Source organism: Cucurbita moschata, unplaced genomic scaffold, assembly GCF_002738365.1.
Source record: "Cucurbita moschata cultivar Rifu unplaced genomic scaffold, Cmos_1.0 Cmo_Scf00014, whole genome shotgun sequence".
In the NCBI taxonomy this organism is placed as follows: Eukaryota; Viridiplantae; Streptophyta; class Magnoliopsida; order Cucurbitales; family Cucurbitaceae; genus Cucurbita; species Cucurbita moschata.
This window is the reverse complement of record NW_019268530.1, coordinates 1,679,168-1,699,594: the sequence shown is the minus strand read 5'-3', so window position 1 is coordinate 1,699,594 and position 20,427 is coordinate 1,679,168. Positions and strand designations below refer to the sequence as shown.

General features: G+C 40.2%; 4 protein-coding genes across 5 annotated transcripts; all 4 read right to left on the bottom strand.

The window, feature by feature from the left end:
* Positions 1 to 156: 156 nt before the first annotated feature.
* LOC111452122 (aspartic proteinase PCS1-like) lies at positions 157 to 4,353 on the bottom strand. The gene is made up of 2 exons (XM_023092670.1): positions 3,341 to 4,353; positions 157 to 303 (listed from the first exon to the last, which is right to left on the bottom strand). The coding sequence occupies exons 1-2, from the start codon at positions 4,351 to 4,353 to the stop codon at positions 246 to 248; spliced, it is 1,071 nt and encodes a 356-aa protein (XP_022948438.1). The 3' UTR covers positions 157 to 245.
* Positions 4,354 to 6,071: 1,718 nt separating this feature from the next.
* On the bottom strand, positions 6,072 to 7,130 carry LOC111452506 (aspartic proteinase PCS1-like). Its single transcript, XM_023093275.1, has one exon. It carries the CDS (start codon positions 7,128 to 7,130, stop codon positions 6,072 to 6,074), a length of 1,059 nt encoding a protein of 352 aa, XP_022949043.1.
* A 1,918-nt stretch (positions 7,131 to 9,048) lies between these two features.
* LOC111452119 (NADH dehydrogenase [ubiquinone] iron-sulfur protein 1, mitochondrial-like) lies at positions 9,049 to 12,942 on the bottom strand. The gene is made up of 5 exons (XM_023092666.1): positions 12,335 to 12,942; positions 11,771 to 12,017; positions 11,049 to 11,343; positions 10,391 to 10,765; positions 9,049 to 10,126 (listed from the first exon to the last, which is right to left on the bottom strand). Exons 1-5 carry the CDS (start codon positions 12,762 to 12,764, stop codon positions 9,227 to 9,229), a joined length of 2,247 nt encoding a protein of 748 aa, XP_022948434.1. The 5' UTR covers positions 12,765 to 12,942; the 3' UTR covers positions 9,049 to 9,226.
* A 256-nt stretch (positions 12,943 to 13,198) lies between these two features.
* LOC111452121 (methionine aminopeptidase 2B) lies at positions 13,199 to 19,480 on the bottom strand. Of its 2 annotated transcripts, XM_023092668.1 has the most exons (12): positions 19,293 to 19,480; positions 18,983 to 19,138; positions 17,926 to 17,962; positions 17,692 to 17,799; positions 16,620 to 16,719; positions 16,366 to 16,511; positions 16,188 to 16,279; positions 15,735 to 15,829; positions 14,796 to 14,892; positions 14,082 to 14,225; positions 13,779 to 13,996; positions 13,199 to 13,523 (listed from the first exon to the last, which is right to left on the bottom strand). In XM_023092668.1, the coding sequence occupies exons 2-12, from the start codon at positions 19,107 to 19,109 to the stop codon at positions 13,413 to 13,415; spliced, it is 1,275 nt and encodes a 424-aa protein (XP_022948436.1). In that variant the 5' UTR covers positions 19,110 to 19,138; positions 19,293 to 19,480; the 3' UTR covers positions 13,199 to 13,412. The 2 variants fall into 2 exon arrangements, with proteins under 2 accessions (XP_022948436.1, XP_022948437.1); XM_023092669.1 differs by lacking the exons at positions 18,983 to 19,138; positions 19,293 to 19,480 and having other exon boundaries at positions 13,254 to 13,523; positions 17,911 to 17,948.
* Between the last annotated feature and the right edge of the window lie 947 nt (positions 19,481 to 20,427).

Here is a 20,427-nt window from a genome sequence, read left to right as displayed (position 1 = left end):
GTTTTGAAGAGGTTAAAGTGTTTTTTTTTTTTTTTTTTTTTCTATTTTCAAATATTTTTTGTTTTTTTTTCTATTTTCAAATATAAATAGATACGAATTATTATATGATTTCCATCGTCCATCACCAGGCCTTCAATCTACTACACTCAGCTTCACCGAATCCAACTCTCTTATTGGCCAGATCGTACTCCACCCACATATTCTTTTGATGAATGATCCCGATTATATTACTCTCAGTCACAAGTCTATCTGACCGTCCGATCCCCACGCACATCACCCCTTTTTCCACTTCCGTCAATAACCCTTCTCCTTTCCCGACCAATATCTCCACCCCATTCTCAAACTTGAACCACATGTCGCCAATTCTCCGACCTACCACCGCTGCCTCTGCGCCGTCGAAACACATGTCGACGGCGGCGTATTCATACGCTTTCTTCATCATGGGCCCCACTAATCTCACTATCTCTGCTCTAACCTTGCTGTAAGCTTCATCTACCAAATACGTCAAATCGGAGCCGGAGTCGATCATGGTCTGACCGGCGCCAAATGGGTCCGGTTTGAAAACGGCCTGCGAGATGTTGAGGTGGTTTTTGCCAATTCTAATCCCCTTCATTGGGATGGTGTAGGCCAACTTGTCAAGATTCGGGGAGCGTCGACTTTTGGGGAAAGTCAACATTTTGACGTATTTGAATTTACCCGAATTCGGGTTGTCTCCGAGGTAGAACAACCCGGTTGGATCCGACCCGATTCGATCCGGTACACAATAGGAAAACTTGGATATTCTAGCCTGGGAGATGAAGGAGAGGCGTCCCTTATTCATTCCCAACATACCCCTGTTTTCTGTGGAGGCCGTAGCGCAGCCGAGAATGAGGGAGAGGGTAGTTAAGGAATTAGAGAATGTGATTTTTTCAGTGACTAGATTACCCTCAGCCAAGGTCCCATCGGCGTAGAAGTAGGAGTAGTGGCAGCGGCGATGTCGGTCACAAGAAGTAGGAAGGGTAAAATCGGGAATTCGGGGTTTGCAGAGAGAGTTGTTGCAGGGGAGGTTAGAGAAAGTGGAGGAGAGATAAGGGTCAAACCGATTAATTACTGATTCTGTCCTTGCTTTGCCGTGGCATTGAACCCAAGAGAGTTGGCTGCCGGTGTCTAGCACCATGTCCATCGGCTGCGGCGGCGACCCAATGGGGAAAGACACCACCAGGGCGTTCGAGTATTTGAAGGGTAGCTTCGCCGAGTCCTGGAGTGAGGTTTCGGAGGAGAGGGAAAAGGAGGGTTCTTGGGAGAGAGAAAGGGAGGTGAGAGGGAAGGAGAGAGAGAGGGAGTTTGATTGGGAGAATAAGAGAGAGAATAGGGCCACAAAGAGGAGAGAGAGAGGCATGATTATGGGTTTCCGATGGTTTTGACTTGGATACGGCACAATCGAAATACACCGAAACAAATAAAATAACAGCACAGCTTAGAACTTAAACTATTCACTCTGTTGTTGTCTCGATATATTTTGACAATGGATTATATCCAATGTGTTTTTGGAATTTTGACAGTGGATTATATCCAAAGTGTTTTTGGAATGAACTGCTATTGTAATTATATAGAGAGTAAAAATAAAAGAGAGAGCATGAAATAAATGTACGGTATAGAATTCAAAAACCCTATTTTAAGATAGTATACAAATAAGCGACCAAGTTTAGTTTAGTTTAGTTGGTAGAAATTTTAGGACGAGGGAGCTGAGAATAAAATGATTTATTTTTAGTTTGCCTTTAAATAGGATTTGAATATGTAATTTTTTTAATTTAGAATTACTATATTGAATGAATTGAATTAAATTACCGTGTGAGTGAAAGCTTTTTTTACTAATAATGTGATTGTAGATTTAACCTATATGAGTTTGGGAGTCTGTTTGGAAACTAAACCTCGAGAAATTTAGTGACGGCTTAGGTCAACCGATCAAGTGAGTTTACTATTGAATTGATTGGATGAATTGTATGAAATATGAACGATGTGTGCTCTGTGACCCCAACGGTGTCATGCTTTGAGATTGTTTGTCGTGTATGATGTTATGTTATGTTGTTGACGAAAGTTGTTTTTTGTTATGTGTGATACCATGCGATGTATATGTTCTGTTATGTATCTTGTGACATGCATGATGTCTTTATATTATATGTTATGTCATGCACACTAATATTAGCATATGCTCTACACGTTTATGAAATATTGTTTAGTCATGTATGTTATTCATGAAACTTATGTTTATGAAAGAATGAAGGTACGACCCACATCATACGTATATTTCATGGTTTAAAGCTGTGGAGGCCTCATGCATTTTGTGTACCATGTGCATTGGGATAATTGCCCTTATAATGAGTACAAATGCATGTAGTACAACATTGTGCACACCATCTGTGACTTTTTCAGTCGTGCAAGTGTGCACTAGTAAAAAACGTAGTCCAGGGGTACATATACGAGTCTACCTGGGGGTCCATGTGCACGAGTGTATACCGTGTGTAGAGAAGTAGTATACATCCACTCAGTTTGAACTGGAAAGTGAGACCAACGTCATGATGATAATGAAATGATACGTCTGAACATGATTGAATGTAGTTACATTTTCTGACCTTAATAATAGGGTTAATTATGAATATTTTTAAATACTCAAGCCACGTGTTAGTTTTTCAAGTAAAGGTAAGACACCCCTGTAAGGATGACGGTGTCGCTACGAAAACCATGGAATCGAATCTAGGATAGCGGTACTTATGTTTATATGGAAGCCCTTAGGTTACATCAGAGAATTTTCGTTAATTGAAATGGATTTTACGAACGTTTAAGTTCGTGATATCGTTCATGAAATGTTTTAAATGAATTTGTTAACACATTATAGACCGGAGAAGTGTTTTAATACTCATATACTTTAGAAAAAGGAACTAATTAATTAATATTTATTTTCTAGTAAGTCATCAGACTCAAATTCTTCGAGAAGAAATCACAAAACGAGATGAATAATAATAAGTATTTATTGTCCCATATTACAACAAATTTTGTTTTATTTTAACAAAATTTGAAAATATAAATACATACATAAAATTATTGTTATGATTATATGAAACTCTCCGTCCATCGTCATGCCTTCAATCCACTACACTCAGCTCCACCGAATCCAACTCTCTTATTGGTCAAATCATACTCCACCCACATATTCTGCTGATGAACGTTCCCGATTATATTACTCCCAGTCCCAAGCCTATCTGACCGTCCGATTCCCACGCACCTCACCCCTTTTTCGACTTCGGTCAATAACCCTTCCCCTTTCCCGACCAATATCTCCACCCCATTCTCAAACTCGAACCACATGTCGCCAATCCCCTGCCCGGCCGCAGCCGCCACTGCGCCGTCGAAACACATGTCGGCGACGGAGGCGTATTCATATCCTTTCTTCATCATGGGCCCCACTAATTTCACTATCTCTGCTCTAACCTTGTTGTAAGCTTCATCCACCAAATACGTCAAATCCGAACCGGAGTCGATCATGGTCTGACCGGACCCAGATGGGTCCGGTTTAAAAACGGCTGGCGAGATGTTGAGTTGGTTTTTGGCTATTCTTATTCCCTTCATTGGGAGGGTGTAGGCCAGTTTGTCAAGATTCGGGGAGCGTTGACTTTGGGGAAAAGTCAACATGTTGACGTATTTGAATTTACCTGAATTCGGGTTGTCTCCAAGGTAGAACAACCCGGTTGGATCCGACCCACTTCGACCCGGGATGCAATATGAAAACTTGGATATTTTAGCCTGGGAGATGAAAGAAAGGCGTCCAGTATTCATTCCCAAAATACCCCTGTTTTCGGTGGAAGCCTTAGCGCAGCCGAGAACGATGGAAGGGGTAATTAAGGAATTAGAGAAGGTGAATTTTTCAGTGACGAGATTACCCTCGGCCAAGGTCCCATCGGCGTAGAAGTAGGAGTAGTGGCAGAGGCGACGTTGGTCACAAGAAGTGGGAAGGGTAAAATCGGGAATTTGAGGTATGCAGAGAGAGGTGTTACAAGGAAGGAGAGAGAAAGAGGAGGAGCGAGAAGGGTCAAACATGGTAATTCCTGGCTTCACTAATTTTCCATTTACCTCGCCGCGACATTGAGTCCAGGACAGTTGGCTGCCGGTGTCTAGGACCATGTCCATCGGCTGCGGCGGCGTTCCGATCGGAAGAGAGACGACAAGGGCATTGGAGTATTTGAAGGGGAGCTTGGCGGAGGCAGAGGATGAGGAAAGGGAGGGCTTTTGGGAGAGAGAATGGGAGGTGAGAGAGAGGGAGTTTGATGGGGAGAAGAAGAGAGAGAATAGGGAGAGAAAGTGGAGAAAGAGAGGCATGATTATGGGTTCGTAAGAGTTTCGACGTTGGATACGACGCACGATCGAAATACACCGAAACAAAAAAGAACAATTTGATAGGAGAGTTTCTTGAGTTACTGTCTCGATATATTTCGATCGTGCATCATATCCAACGTGTTTTTGAAAGGAGGTGGTGTTCGGATTATATAGAGAGAGAGCATAATTAAACGTACGGTGGAGAACTGAAAATCCTAATACAAGGTAGTATAAATCAAGAACGTTGTAGTTTTAACAATGTGTGGTAGAAGTTTGAAGATCCCAACCGAGAATAAAATTATTTGTTTTTAGTTTGACCGTACATGTGTTAGATTCAATGAATTCAATTAAGTAAACGGTTATCAACAAAGTGAAATCCTTGTTTAATAATAATATGATAGTAGATTTAATCTCGATGAGAAGGATCAAACTTTGATAACGTTGTGAGCCAGTTTCGAAACTAAACCTCAATGAGTAGGATCAAACTAATATCAACTTAGAAATTTTAGTGACTGCTTAGGCTAACCAAGTTAGTGGTTTAATTATTGGATTGGTTGGATGAACGGTATGAAGTATGAATAACATTCTATGCTCCTTACACGTGTCGTATTTGTGACTATTTGACGTGTGTGGTGTTATGTTATGTGGGATACCATTAGACATACGTGTTATGTTATGTATCTTGTGATTACTTTAATGTTGTATGATGCATGATTCCTCTATACGTTCTGCAGATGTCTCAATCTTGGTTATCCAGTCGTGTTGTCCCTAGTTGCATGTTTGTTCCAAACTCCTAATTTTACATGTTTTCTTCAATTTTTCAAATCATTTTCAAATATATTTCTTCATTCACATATTCTAAATCTTTTGCAAAGTGAGGTGTTAAACGTAGAAGTAAGATAATCTAGTCAGTTGTGAGAAATTTGGACATCAAGTGCAATGGTGACATCATACACGAGTGCGATTGTGACATCATGCACAATATAGTTAGTATGTTTTCTTGAAAATTGAGAAATATTGTTAAGCCATGTATGTTATAGTATCATCCAGTAGAATTTGTTGGAGTACCGTACACTTATGAAGTTCTTATAAGTAAGCAGCGGAAAAAGAAAGTGCATCTTGTTGGAGAGATGTAGTCTCGGTTCATTTATGTACCCCTATTTACTCAAGTGTCACAGCTATTCATGAAAGTTATATTGATGAAAGAACGAAGGTAAGACCCGCATCATACTTATGTCATGATTTAAAGTTTCATGAACCTCACGTATTTTGTGTGTCACGTGCATCAAGATACTTTTCCATTTTGATAAGTATGGATGCATATATTACGATAATATGTATGTCATGTTATTATGCACGCTCCTTTCCTTCTACAAATTTTCCTTAAGCGTGATTGTATGCTCGTTGAAGAAAGATAGGTCTAGGGGGTACATATACGAGCCCGCCTAATGGTCTATATACGCATAAGTGAATCTACGTTAGGGTCCACCATGTGCACGTGTTTTAAGTTCATTGAAATAGATTTTACAAACGTTTAAGTTCATGATATCATTTATGAAGTGTTTTAAATGAATTTTTTCTGCACGTTATAAATAACCATACACTTAGTAACGAATTAGGAGAGAAATTAATTATTCTTATTAATACTCATATACTTAACATAATTATATACACACCATCGCAATGAAATATATGATTGTATGAATCTTCACCGTCCATCATCATGCCTTCAATCCACTACACACAGCTCCACCAAACCCAACTCTCTTATTGGCCAAATCGTACTCCACCCACATATTCTGCTGATGAACATTTCCGATCATATTACTCTCAGTCCCGAGCCTACCTGACCGTCCGATCCCCACACACTTCACCCCTTTTTCCACTACCGTCAATAACCCTTCCCCTTTCCCGACCAATATCTCCACTCCATTCTCAAACTGAAACCACATCTCACCAATCCTCCGCCCTGCCGCCGCCGCCATTGCACCGTCGAAACACATATCGGCGACGGAGGCGTATTCATATCCTTTCTTCATCATGGGCCCCACTAATCTCACGATCTCTGCTCTAACATTGTTGTAAGCTTCATCTACCAAGTAAGTCAACTCCGAGCCGGAGTCAATCATTGTCTGACCAGACCCAGTTGGGTCCGGTTTAAAAACGGCCGGAGAGATTTTGAGTTGGACTGCGCCGATTCTTATGCCCTTCATTGGGAGGGTGTAGGCCAGTTTGTCAAGATTCGGGGAGTTTTGACTTTCGGGAAAAGTCAACATGTTGACATATTTGAATTTACCCGAATTCGGGTTGTCTCCAAGGTAGAACAACCCGGTTAGATCCGACCTGCTTCGACCCGGGACACAATAGGAAAACTTGGATATTTTGGCCTGAGAGATGAAGGAGAGGTGTCCGGTGTTCATTCCCAAAATACCCCTGTTTTCGGCGGAGGGCTTAACGCAGCCGATAGCGATGGGAGAGGCGGTGAAGGAGAATTTTTCAGTGACGAGATTACCCTCGGCCAAGGTCCCATCGGCGTAGAAGTAGGAGTAGTGGCAGTGGCGACGTGGGTCACAGGAAGTGGGAAGGGTAAAATCGGGAATTCGGGGTTTGCAGAGAGAGCTGTTACAGGGGAGGAAAGAGAAAGTGGAGGAGAGAGAAGGGTTAAACCACTTGAATCTGGGCTTAACTGATTTTCCGTTAACTGTGCCGTGGCATTGAATCCAAGAGAGTTGGCTGCCGGTGTCTAGGACCATGTCCATCAGCTGCGGCGGCGTTCCCATCGGAAGGGAGACGACCAGGGCATTGGAGTATTTGAAAGGGAGCTTGGCGGGGGGTTTGGATGCGGCTTTGGAGAAGAGGGAAGGGTATAATGGAGAAATTGAGGGTTCTTCGGAGAGAGAACGGGAGGTGAGAGGGAAGGAGAGAGAGAGGGAGTTTGATGGGGAGAATAAGAGAGAGAATAGGGCCACAAAGAGGAGGGAGAGAGCCATGATTATGACTCTGCGATGGTTATGACGTTGACGTTGAGAGACTCGATCGAAATACACCGAAACAAATAAAAGACTAACAAAAACGAAGAAACCTTAAACAATATCTTTTCTTTTTGTTGTTGTATCGATATATTTCAATCGGGTGTCACACCCAACGTGTTTTTGAACGGAAGGTGGTGTCAGGGTTATATAGAGAGGGTAAAAATGGAGGAGAGAGAGAGTATAATTGAATGTACGGTAGAGAATTTAAAAATCCTATTTCAAGGTAGCATACAAATCGAGAACCAGTTATAGTTTAAACAAATGTGTGGTAGAAATTTGAAGATAGGAGCGAGAATAAAATGATTTGTTTTTAGTTTGACTAACCGAATTTAAATATGTAATTTTTTAGTTTTAGAAGTATAGTATTAAATTATTTGAATTAAGTTCATAGTGATAAACGGTGTGAAATATTTGTTTAACAATAATATGTTAGTAGATTTAACCTCTATGAGGTGGGGTGTCCGTCTTGGAACTAAATCTTAATGAGTATGATCAAACGAATATTGGCTTAGAAAATTTAGTGACTGCTCCGACCAATCAACTAAGTGGTTTTACTATTTGGATTGGTTGGTTGGATGAATTGTACAAAGTATGAACATGTGTTCTATGCCTTCTACACGTGTCGTAGTTGTGACTGTTTGATGTGTATAGTGTAACGTTATGTTATTTGAGATACCATGAGACATATACGTGACGTTAAATTAATAGAGGGGTCATTTCCCTTTTATTTTTGTCCCACTTTTTCATTAATAATAATTATTATTAATTATCTCTTATCGCTTCAATGAGCGTTTTTTAAAATTAATTGAAGTAATTAATTTATTTATGAGCCATTTTTTTCCCTAAAAAAATTGAGATTTTATTCTTATCTTTTAAATGAGTGATTTACATAATTGATGTGTAATTAATGCAAAAGGTTAGTTTAATGGGTGGAAATTAATACCACTTAAATTCATATAATGGGTAAAAATTTGGATATCTTTAATCTACTAAGCTTTCAAAACCCTTATAAGAAATTCTATTCCTTTGGGATCCAGCATCCTTGCTACCAGACTATCATGTGTTAGGTTCCAATGCCATTTGTAACCGTTTCTAAGCTCACCACTAACAAATATTGTCCGTTTTAGCCCATTACATATCGTCGTTGGCCTCACAATTTTAAAACGCAACTGCTAGGGAGAAGTATTCACACCCTTATAATAAAAAGTTTTGTTCCTCTCTTCAACAAGTATGGGGATCTCATATAGTGTCCTGTCCGAACGCAACAAAATCCCGTATTCTTACCATTTAAATATCATGCAAGGAACATGACTTCTCCTAGTTCCTTTGAGTTTGGGCGCTATTCCATAGATGACGTAGAGCTCTTACACAACCCCTAATAGAAAGACTGAACTATCAAAGGTTTGGTTTCCCGATACAGTGCTTTCATCTTTCACTTCTGTCTGAGTCTTATTAACTTCTGTCTGAGTCATAGAACTTCAATTCAAGCTTTTTGATCCGTGCTTGATCTTACAATCCCCGACTCGAAATAGGCTCCCCAAACAAGAGAGACTAAATCGAAGTATCAGGCTGTTTTTCGAGAGTTAAGAATATGGAAATATATAGAGATGAAGAAAGGTATCTTTAATAAGAGAAATGTTGAAGAACCAAACTTCAAACGCCATGGTTTCAAAGAAAAGGTTTCCCGTTGCAAAACGTGTTACAGTGAAACAAATAAAGGGTGGACACTTTTATTAGAAGCTTACTTGAAGGCGTTCCAGATGTCTGGTCTAACAAGAGAAGCCCCTTGCAGACAACTATGATATTTATAAAGCAAATAATTAAGAAAAATAATGAAGAAAATCTCACTTTTTAGCCAGCAATGAACTGCATTGTGCCATGATCTTTGATGCCCTTGTAATGGCATCAGTCATGTAGAAGTTTTCTATGGTGCTGCCAAAATCAACCATTTCCATCTTCTCGGTGCTTTCGGGCTTAATCGAAGCAGAAAATGTAGCTGCCTCTCTTTCGTCTACCTGCAAGAGGTTTGGGGCCACGGTCTTTATCCGGGACCTTATCGCTCCGAGGGAATCGTATGGCAATCGCAGACCAGCAACCTCGGAGAGAGCACGAATGATCTTCCAATCTTCTCGTGCATCGCCAACTGTTGGCACTGCAGGCAATGTTTGTTGGGTGCAACCTTCGGTGTTTTCGTAGGTTCCTTCCTTTTCGCTGAAAGCTGCTGCAGGGAGAATTACGTTAGCTCGATAGACGCCCTTGTCGCCGTGGTGTCCTTGGTAAACCACAAAAGCATCCTTTCGGACCTTCTTAAAATCTACATCATCGGCTCCCATCAAATACAAAAACTTAGCAGACTCGACGCTGTTTATTGATTCTGGCACAAGTCCGAGGTCGAGAGCTGCAGCTTGGGAAGCATTCAAAAGCAATACATTGTAACCATTCCAATCAGGTTTGACCACATTATTTTGTTTGGCAATGTTTTCAACTACAGAAAAGATTGCATCTTTGTCCTTTCTTTCGAAAAGTCCAGCACCAACAATGATAGCTGGATTTTTGGCATTTTTCAGGATCGAGCAGAAGGGATGGCGACCCTCGACTATGTCAACAAGCGCCTGAGGTCCAGTCCCGAGGTGCTGATGATCATAGTTGAAATCTGTCGGCGGGCCAACATAACCGACTTTAGCGTGAGTTGCTCTTACTGCCTTTCGGATTCTTGCATTCACCATAGCAGCTTCAACCCTTGGCTGGCAGAGTTTAGTTTGAAGTAGTAAGGGGCAAAAAATGATAATAGAACATATAAGAACACAAATCCAACACGATCTCATCGGACTATAATCCACAAGCGTTTATACGAAATCTAAGTGCATCATAAGTCAGTGAGAATGAAAACCGACGAACGAAATTCATTGAAATGATCAGAAATATATTAAGAGTAAGCTAAGGAGATCAGAAGAAGATTAATGTGATTCCCATGGACACTGAAAGAAGAGAGAATGAAATAGAAGTACCTGAGTGCCAATCAAAAGAAAGACATCTGCCTTCTCTAGACCAGCAATACCGCTATTCATGATATACCCGGATCGCAGGTCTGCGTTCGGTTGTGGTCCGTTTCCTTCACACCATACATTATTGGATCCCAACCTATTTAAGAGATCTTTCAAAGCAATCATGGACTCTGCATCAGACAGTTTACCAGCAATTCCGACGATTTCCTCGGGTTTAACCTGATGGGCAGCTTCACCAACCACAGCAAGGGCATCGCGCCAGCTGACAGCCTTAAAACGTCCATCAGCACCACGGATCATTGGGTCATTCAATCTCTGTCTCTTGAGACCATCGTAACAAAAGCGAGTCTTGTCTGATATCCATTCTTCGTTAATATCCTGGAAATGGTAAAGGTGATCAAGTCAAGCTGCCCCTTGTTCCTTCAATACGAATGATGAATCTACCGAGTTTTATAGGTCAAAGCTTCGACGAAGATTGTACGTTGAAAAATTGTCAAAATTCGTACGCTCGGTAGCTTATTGGGAGTAATCATTTAAAACATGCTATGAATGTGGTTCAACTTTCTAACGAATATTGAAATCCAACATAACAGATGTACACATCATTTCAGGAGCAATTCTTTAAAATAGCTAAGTAGACACGAGAGATCTCAAAACGAACCTCATTTAATCGAGGCACAATACGCATAACCTCAGGACCTCGACTATCGATACGAATGTTGGATCCAACTGCATCAGTAACATCGATGCTCTCGGTACCCTTCAATTCCCAATTCCGGGCTTTAAAAGCAAAAGGTTTTGAAGTCAATGCGCCCACAGGACAAATATCAATGACATTCCCTGATAGCTCACTAGTCATTAGCTTTTCAACATAAGTCCCAATTTCTTCACCGCTACCACGACCTAACATGCCAAGATCCTGAACCCCAGCAACCTCTGTAGCAAATCTTACACACCTGCAGGATAATGGATATCCTTCGGATTAGGTATTTTCGTAAAGATATAACGGTTAGACAATTACAGAAAAAAGCCGAATGACTAGAGCAGCATTTGATAAACATTAATGAATAAGGCCTCCAACAAACAATGAAAACCAATAGCTACTTTAAATCTTCCATTAGAAAAACGCATCATTACAATCTTAACCGAAATAGTAGTCCGTATCATACATGCCTACAAAAACGTTTAGCAAAATCAAGGTACGAGGTTCATATTAGATCGAGCGTTACTGATCCAGTCCTTGATCTCACTAACAAGTTCATAATTCCAACGTCGGTGTTCGAATTTTAAAAGCCATAGAAACTTCGTAAGTTAGGACTATAGAACGGTTTCCTTTAAATCAAACAATTTCCCTCCAAAGACTACAAAACTACAAAATCTCACCTGGTACACTGAATGCATCGTGTCATTACAGTTTTCACAAGCGGGCCGAGATTCTTGTCGACCACTGATCTCTTCACATCAGTAAACCGACCACGATCAGACCCAAATGCCATAGACTGATCCTGAAGATCACATTCTCCACCCTGATCACAAATTGGACAATCCAATGGATGATTCATCAACAAGAATTCCATCACGCCTTCTCGAGCCTTTTTCGCCAGTGGCGTATCAGTCTTAATTTTCATTCCTAGGAAGCAGATATATTCAGATAAATTGCTTTCTCATTCATCACTCAAGATTATACTCAATAAACCATATAATGATTTAAAAACTAAATTTGGCTTCAATGGATGAAACAGGGTATCCTGCACAGAAGCACTGAATCATCTATACAATAAAACATGTAAGAAAACCATAGCCACAGGCAAATCAATCCCTTACCAATTTACCTAGTGCAAATCTAAGAAAACCAAAATCAAGAGCCAATTAATCCATATCCTATCGTAGAGATCCAAAAACATCCACAAATAGCTATCCAAACCGGTTTAGGAGAAGAAAAATTACCGGGAAGAGCAGGCATAGCGCAAGAAGCAACGGGCTTCGGGGATTTCTCGACCTCAACAAGGCACATACGGCAGTTTCCAGCGATCGAGAGCCGACTATGATAACAAAATCTAGGAATGTCGACCCCAGCAATCTCACAGGCCTGAAGAACCGTCATACCCTTAGGGATTTTGACAGGGTACCCATCAACGAAGACCTCGATGGCGTCCTCCGGAGATGAAAAATGGACGCGGGCGCCACCAACGGGGGTCCGAGGAGGAGGAGGCGGGGCAGGATCGACCTGGGCCTGGGCGGCGGAGGCGGCATCAGCGTTGTGAAGCTCAGTGGTGGAGACAATGGGTCGGACATTAACGAGATTTCTAGGGTTTTGGGAGCTGAGGAGCCTGGAAGACGGCCTGACAACTCGGGAAGCGAGGGATCCCAACCCCATGATCGGCAATCGAACTCAGACGGCGGCCTGATTGGTCAGAAAATAACCCTTTTGATATGTGATTTGGAAGAAGAGGCGCCAATGAGAAGAGTATATACGATCACAGTACACAAGCGAGTTTTGGGATCTCAGCTAAAGATCAAAACTTTACAATACAAACCAGTTCAGAGCTTTGCGTTGGTTACGAAAATTTATTAATATTTGGACATATAATCACTAAATAAATTTTTTCTATTTTTATGTGTTTTATCCATCATTTAATTCAGAACAAACATGATATTACCACAAAATTTTCTTTCATTTTTGAAGCCATTTTATCCATTGGTTCCGTATATGCATCGTCTTGACACGTTAAAAGCTATAACAATCTCAAACGAATCATCGACGTTAACTTGAACTTAATTTAATGGTTAAGACTGATCAAGAACAAAAACTCAAATTTTTTATCTTTTTACTGATTTTAGAGTTGCTCGAGTAATTTAAAGTATCAAAAGAACATAAGAACTATATAAAAATATAACAATTTGTTGTATTTGATCTTCTTGAACTAACCAAATATCATACAAAAAGATGTAACTTAAACCAATGCTCATAAGTAACCATGTCTCAATGAGAAAGGCTTTGGAACTGCCACACCACAGTAGTATATCAATAGTCATCACCTCTGGAAATCACTTCTTTGCAGGTTGGCCTTAGTAAAATGGTATGCTCAAACTGAGAAACATAGCTGCCCTTCGAGTCGCACAACGGAGGATAGGCCTGAGAAAAGAACCGAATTATCGACTGACACGTTGCTACGGATGTACATATATATAAACACGGTTCTTGCTAAAAGCACTCCCAAACACACCAGCAGCAATCAAAATCGATATCGAAGTCACAACGAACTAACGTGCTAAATATAACATGGTGCACTAACAGAAGGGAAACCAGAGAAACTCCGAGCTAAGTCATATGAATTCATCTCTTAATAATATATCGAAGATATCGAGACAATAGGTATAAGAGGAGCACCTGAACGATCCCGGAATCACATAAATTCTTCAATCCCATTAGATATTTCGTCTCGCCCAGGCGATCGAGATATCGTTTGCAGAATGCCAATGTTGAGAAGTTCTTATTAATGGTGGCCAATAATTGCTTAGCTCTTGGCAACCTCAGAGGTATATGGCCAACGTCAAAGTTCTTCATGTAATGGCTACATTCAAGATCTTCTCGAACATAGCCTTTCCCTGGATAAAACACAGATGAACTGCCCTATCAACAGGGGCAACCCGTAATAAATAGCAATAACTTCCGAGCTGCGTACTTTCTTACCCGTCGATCCAAACGTTTCGATAGCGAAGAATTCACCCTCTTCCATTTTGGTTTGCTCCCCTCCTTTCACAATGGGAACAGATTTACCAGCATGGATCTGGTAACGACCAATGCTATGTCCATTCAAATTTCGAATGCTTTTAACTGAAAACAGAAAAATATCGTTCATTAAAATCTAATTTTCATGAAATAGGATCTTCAGGGAGGGTAACAACATTGTTTGCGTCAATATAATAAAGAATAGGTGAGTTAAGATGTAATAGCTCAAGCCTACCGCTAATAGATATTGTCCTCTTTGGGCTTTCTCTTCTGGATTTCCCTCAAGGTTTTAAAACGCATATGGTAGAGAGAGGTTTCCACACCCTTATAAGGAATGCTTTGTTCCACTCTCCAACCGACGTGAGATCTCATAGTCCACCCCTCTTGGAGGCCTAGCGTCCTTGCTAGCACAAAATCCAGTGTCAAGCTCTAATACCATTTGTAACAACTCAAGCCCACCGCTAGCTGATATTGTCCTCTTTGGGCTTTCCCTTCTAGGCTTCCCTTCAAGGTTTTAAAACGCATCGGGTAGGGAGAGGTTTCCATACCTTTATATGAAATGTTTCATTCCCCTCTCCAACCGATGTGAGATCTCACATGAGAACTCTGAGTATAGCCTAGTTTTCAAAAGATAACGAATGACTTCTACTTTGATGACAAATGAAATACTCGTACCTTGAAACACCTTTCCGTTAATTTCAACCTCATACGACTCCATGACCTCCTGGATTGCAGCACCAACGTCACAAAGTCGTACATCGATTCCAGACTCCTAAAGAAATAAAAGATAGTTAATTGTAGAGGTTCAAGAAACAATCAAATTCATTCGGAATATATATAAATAAAATTCTAGTGATTTGTAGTGCAAAATTTAAGAGAACAAACAAATTATTGATTACATGGAATAAACATATTCTATCGAACCTTTTCACAAATGGATTGATATTCTTTGTTATTTACTTGATATATACATGTGTGACCGTCCAAACTCAAACCCACAGCTAACAGATATTGTACTCTTTGAGTTTTCCCTTTCGGGCTTTTCCTCAAAATTTTTAAAACGCGTCTGCAAAGGAGAGGTTTCCACACCCTTATAAAGATTGTTTCATTCTCCTCCCAACCGATGTGGAATCTCACAATTCACCTCCTTCGGGGCCCAGGGTCCTCGCTGGCACTTGTTCTCTTCTCCAATCGATGTGGAACCCTCCAATCCACCCACTTTGGGGCCTAGCGTCCTTGCTGGCACATCACTTCGTCTCCACCCCTCATTGAGGCTTAACCTCCTCGCCAGTACATCGCCCAATGTCTGGCTTTGATACCATTTATAACAGTCCAAGCCCACTGCTAGTAGATATTGTCCTCTTTGGGCTTCCCCTCAAAGTTTTAAAAACGCATCTACTAGGAAGAGGTTTCCACACCCTTATAAAGATTGCTTCGTTCTCCTCTCCAACCGATGTGGGATCTCACACTACAACTCATAGCATTTTCTCACAATTTGTTCAACCACCGCAGATACTTGTAATTTCATAAGATGAAACAGTATAATATACTTCATCAAGGCAGAGTAATCAAAATGTTATAGTGACCGCCAGCAGACAGGATAATTAACAATACCTTGATGCCAGTGTTAGTTGCCTCACGCGAGGCTTCAAGCAGAGGATCAAACATAGGATTGAATGCAACAGTAAATGCACAATCAACTATGCATCCTGCACTCACCAATAAACCAGTTTCAATTATATGATAGTGTAACAGCCCAAGCCAAGCCCACCGCTAGCAGATATTGTCCTTTTTGGGCTTTCTCTTCTGGACTTCCCCTCAAGATTTTAAAACGCGTCTTTTGTAACAACCTAAGCCTACCACTAGCAAATATTGTCCTCTTTGGACTTTCCCTTTCGAGCTTCCCCTCGACGAGCCAAAGTGGACAATATCTGCCAGCGGTGGGTTTGGTTTTTCCCTTTCAAGATTCCCCTCAACGGGCCAAACGGACAATATCTGCTAGCGGTGGGCTTAGGCTTTTACGATCCATATAATACAAAAAAACTGAAACAAAAAGTATATATATACCATCAATATGCGTTCCAAAATCCAATTTCATTACATCGTCGTAGTTAAGAACAGTCTTATCTCCAGTATTAGGAGTCCAATGAGCAGCAACCCTGAAAGAATAGAAGCCTAATCTATCAACAAATACTGAAGAACTATACACACACACATATTTGAAGCCACTTCTTTAATATTTTACCAGTTCAAAGAGCATCCTGTAGGAAATGCTATGCCTGCTTGCAAACCATTCTCAGATATGAGCTTCCTAACTGTGTTCTCTAATGTCTCACACAGGTCAGTCATCAACATCCCTGGCTTTAGTATGCTTTTTATGTATCTTCTTACCTAATAGCAATGAGCAGAAAAAAAACGTTAGGTAATTCATACTAACAGCAGTCTCATTAAACCACACGATACGGCAACATAACCATGAATATAATCAAGTTACATTACCTGACGATGAACTTCAGCTGCTCGGCGAACAGAATTATAGATTGGCTTTTCAAGGCGCTCCAACTCCCTCATCTCTTCAGATGTAGTCCTCCATAGGTTACTAAACAGAGAACAAAGAGCCATGTATGATATAGACTTCTAGACTTATGGAACATTTGCATGATCAATATTGGATATTTAAGTAGTTTATCGGCCTAATAGGCGAGATCAACTCCGTAAGATATTCTCTCGAGACTGTTTCTATCTTAATTTTTAATCATTGCTTTACTTATTTTTTCAATCATCATTCGATTTCGTTATCTAAATAAAATTGGGTGATAGTACTCAGGTTAATTAAGTGAGTTTAAAAGACCAACCATGTGGACGATACTATGTTCTCAAATCACAATATTAAAACTTGACTCGTAATGCAAAAATTACACAACAACAAGTACATATGTAAAGCTCCTTTCCAGTACCTTACTGTGTTTTTCCACTTACTTTGAAAGACAACTTACAAGTTACAAGTGTATACTGTAAACCTCTCCCTAGCAGACGTGTTCTAAAAACCTTGAGGGAAAACTCGAAAGGAAAAGTCCAAAGAAAACAATATCTGCTAGCGGTGGGCTTGAGGCGTTACAAATGGTATCAAAGTCAGACACCGGACGATGTGCCAGCGAGGAGGCTAAGCCCCGAAGGGGGTGGACATGAGGTGGTGTACCAACAAGGATGCTGGCCCCATAGGGGGTGGATTAATGGTCTCACATTGATTGGAGAAGGGAACGAGTGCCAGCGAGAACGCTGGGCCCCGAAGAGGGGTGGATTGTGAGATCCCACATCGGTTGGGGAGGAGAAAGAAATATTCTTTATAAGGGCGTGGAAACATCTCTCTAGCAGAAGCGTTTTATTAACCTTGAGGGAAAGCCCAAAGAAGACAATATCTGCTAGCGGTGGGCTTGTGTTGTTACATATACCGTGTTTAATATATTATTCTTGATTTCTCAATTCAATCCAAAACAACATATGTTTTGAACCATAATATTAGACAAGAAAACTATTACAATGCAGCATTAAAATCAAGACTTTTACTCACTCATCCTTGTACTGTTGAATTTCACCCTCTGGAAAATCCCCGGACGGGAAAAGATCAACGACGGGAATAGACGGTGGATCCGTCTGTTGAGGTGTCTCTTTCTTTTTCCTATTCATGTAAAAAAAATAATATATATCAAACTTAAAGATAGCCTTGCAATATCCATCAACACCCCAACCTAGGGGAAAGCATACACAAACAAGAAACAACGTACTAAAAATAAAGAGTTCTCACTTGCTTTTATTTTTCTTCTTCTTTTTCTTTGTTCCTTCTGCAAAATGAAGGATAAATATCAGCCAATTGCAAGCATCAGTAGACCATCAATAAACTGGAAGTAGATACAACCACCAGTTATATCAAATTTAATAATCATTTGACAGGGTACAAAGTTAAGGTTTACGTTGCGATGAGAATTACAAGCATCAGTAAACCCTCAAAGTTTTTAAAACGCGTCTACTAGGGAGAAGTTTCCACACCTTTATAAAGGATGTTTCGTTCTCCTCCCCCACCGATGTGGAATCTCACAATCCACCCTCCTTCGGGGCCCAACGTCCTCGCTGGCACTCATTCCTCCCTCCAATCAATGCGGGAGCCCTCGATTCACCCCCCTTTGGGGCCCAGCGTTCTTGTTGCACACCGTCTACCACACACTTATAAAGAATGTTTCGTTCTCCTCCCCAACCGATATGGGATCTCACAATCCACCTCCTTTGGGGGCCCAGCGTCCTCGTTGGCACTCATTCCTCTCTTCAATCAATGTAGGACCCCTCAATTCACCCTCTTCGGAGCCCAGCGTCAGTGCTGGCACACCGCCTCGGGTCCACCCCCTTCAGAGCTCAGCCTCCTCGTTGGCACATAACTTGATGTCTGGCTCTGGTACCATTTGTAATGGCTCAAACCCACCGCTAGCAGATATTGTCCTATTTGAGCTTTCCCATTCGAGCTTCCCCTCAAAGTTTGTAAAACACGTCTGCTAGAGAAAGGTTTCAACTTTTATAATGGATGTTTCGTTCTCCTCCCAATCGATGTGGGAATCAACGTGGGATCTCACATCAATGATCTCTAAACTCTACACTCTTAAATTAATTAACTACAATAACAATCATTCTAAATCTATTTAAGAAAAACAGATACAACGTCATATATTTTATTTTACCATCAAAGCCCCATCAGTATACACAACCAAAGGATGTGAAAACTTTAATCTTCCTTCAAGAATTTCTATTATAACTATTCAGAAGCATAAGAAACCTTGATCCACGATCATCTTTCACAAGGAAAAACAATTCACCTTTCAAATCATCTTCATCCTTTTGCGATGTGGAAGCAAGTTCAACAGAATCTGGTTCATTCCCATTACTGGGTTCTGAGGCCCCATCTTCAGGGACACGAATTCCAGTGTGATTTTCATCAGCCATGATTGAAAAACCCTCCTCGGCGGCGCTTCCTATAACAAAACAGAACAACAAAAAAGTAAAGCGTAATGTAAATCAAACAAAACAGAGGGAAACGAGTGAGGAACTTATGGAATGATTCTACCTAAGCTGCATTAAGAAGAACAGGAAAATTGTAAATGGAAGAACCCTGTGATCAAGACTTACTAACAGTACACTGAGAAGAGAAGACTTGAAGGTCTGTGGGTTCTTTGAAGAAATTGAGTATCAACCAAGATTTGCCCTGTTTTGCGACTGAAACTGGCCGACCCTTTGGTTATGAGCGAGAGATTGAAGTGTCAAATGAAAAAGGTAACACGCAGGGTTTTCTTTGCCATTCCTCGCTGTTTGTGTAATTTTAGGGATCTTTTCCTTTATTTTCAACCAAAAAATATAAATAAATAATTAAAAAAAAATCAATTTTTATAGTACCAATTTTGGTAAGTCTCGACATTTAAACCCTAAATATTAAAATATATATATTATTAAATTAATTTTATCTTAAAAATATCTTTAAACTAAAAAATGCCCTTAAATTAAAAAAAAAAAATCAAAACGACCTTAGTTCAAATATATATATATATAACATTAACTTTGAAATGAAACCGTTAATATTTTTATAGTTACTATCAGGTTTAAAAAATACTTTTAAAATTTTAAAAACAACGTTAAAAAGTTTGAAGATAATCTATGAAGTGTTAATAGACTGATTTTCATTCATATATTAACGGTAATAATTTTTTTTTTTTTTCCTGAAGTTATTAATGAAAGCTAGCTGGCTTGAGTTTTTGTATAAGCCCAACAAGGCCCATTAAAATTAGGATTGACATGAGTGTTGTGTAATACACACATATATAGCCCACAAAGACGAGCCTTCAAGCTTTTCGGGTCAAATTTGGAGCGAGTTTAGAAGCTAAATATGAGAAGGAATAGCTAGTAAAACGAGATCTTATGTATGTCTAGACCTGAGTTAACCACCGATCGACCTAGAGTGAAGACATCATATATTTTCTTTAGGTCGGAGGTTCAAACCATCCCCTTTATTTGAAAGTGTGAGAGAGTGACCATCGAAGGTAACATATTGGAAGAGAGAGAGAGAGATAAAGATTAAATTAAATGCGAAGGAGACAATAGGGGTCGGTGACTTTGGTGAAGGACAACGTCAACACCTCTAATGGGTCAGTCCCCATAACGAGGCACGATGTGAAAGCTCACTCCATCCATCCACCCACCACCCCTTAGCTACCTCAAAAAAAAAAAAAAAAAAAAAAAAAAAAAAAAAAAAAAAAAAAAAAAAAAAAAA

Coding starts and splice junctions, on each gene's coding strand:
- LOC111452121 (XM_023092668.1), bottom strand. CDS start 19,109: ATGGCTGATGAAAATCACACTGGAATTCGTGTCCCTGAAGATGGGGCC. Junction 17,800..17,925: donor AAGAAGAAAAATAAAAGCAA/GTGAGAACTCTT, acceptor TTACATGAATAG/GAAAAAGAAAGAGACACCTC. Junction 15,830..16,187: donor TTTTGGAACGCATATTGATG/GTATATATATAC, acceptor TGGTGAGTGCAG/GATGCATAGTTGATTGTGCA.
- LOC111452506 (XM_023093275.1), bottom strand. CDS start 7,130: ATGGGAACGCCGCCGCAGCTGATGGACATGGTCCTAGACACCGGCAGC.
- LOC111452119 (XM_023092666.1), bottom strand. CDS start 12,764: ATGGGGTTGGGATCCCTCGCTTCCCGAGTTGTCAGGCCGTCTTCCAGG. Junction 10,766..11,048: donor TTGTGCCTCGATTAAATGAG/GTTCGTTTTGAG, acceptor TACCATTTCCAG/GATATTAACGAAGAATGGAT. Junction 10,127..10,390: donor TTCTTTTGATTGGCACTCAG/GTACTTCTATTT, acceptor AAACTCTGCCAG/CCAAGGGTTGAAGCTGCTAT.
- LOC111452122 (XM_023092670.1), bottom strand. CDS start 4,353: ATGCCTCTCTTTCTCCACTTTCTCTCCCTATTCTCTCTCTTCTTCTCC. Junction 304..3,340: donor CAGGGGATTGGCGACATGTG/GTTCGAGTTTGA, acceptor GGAAAGGAGAAG/GGTTATTGACGGAAGTGGAA.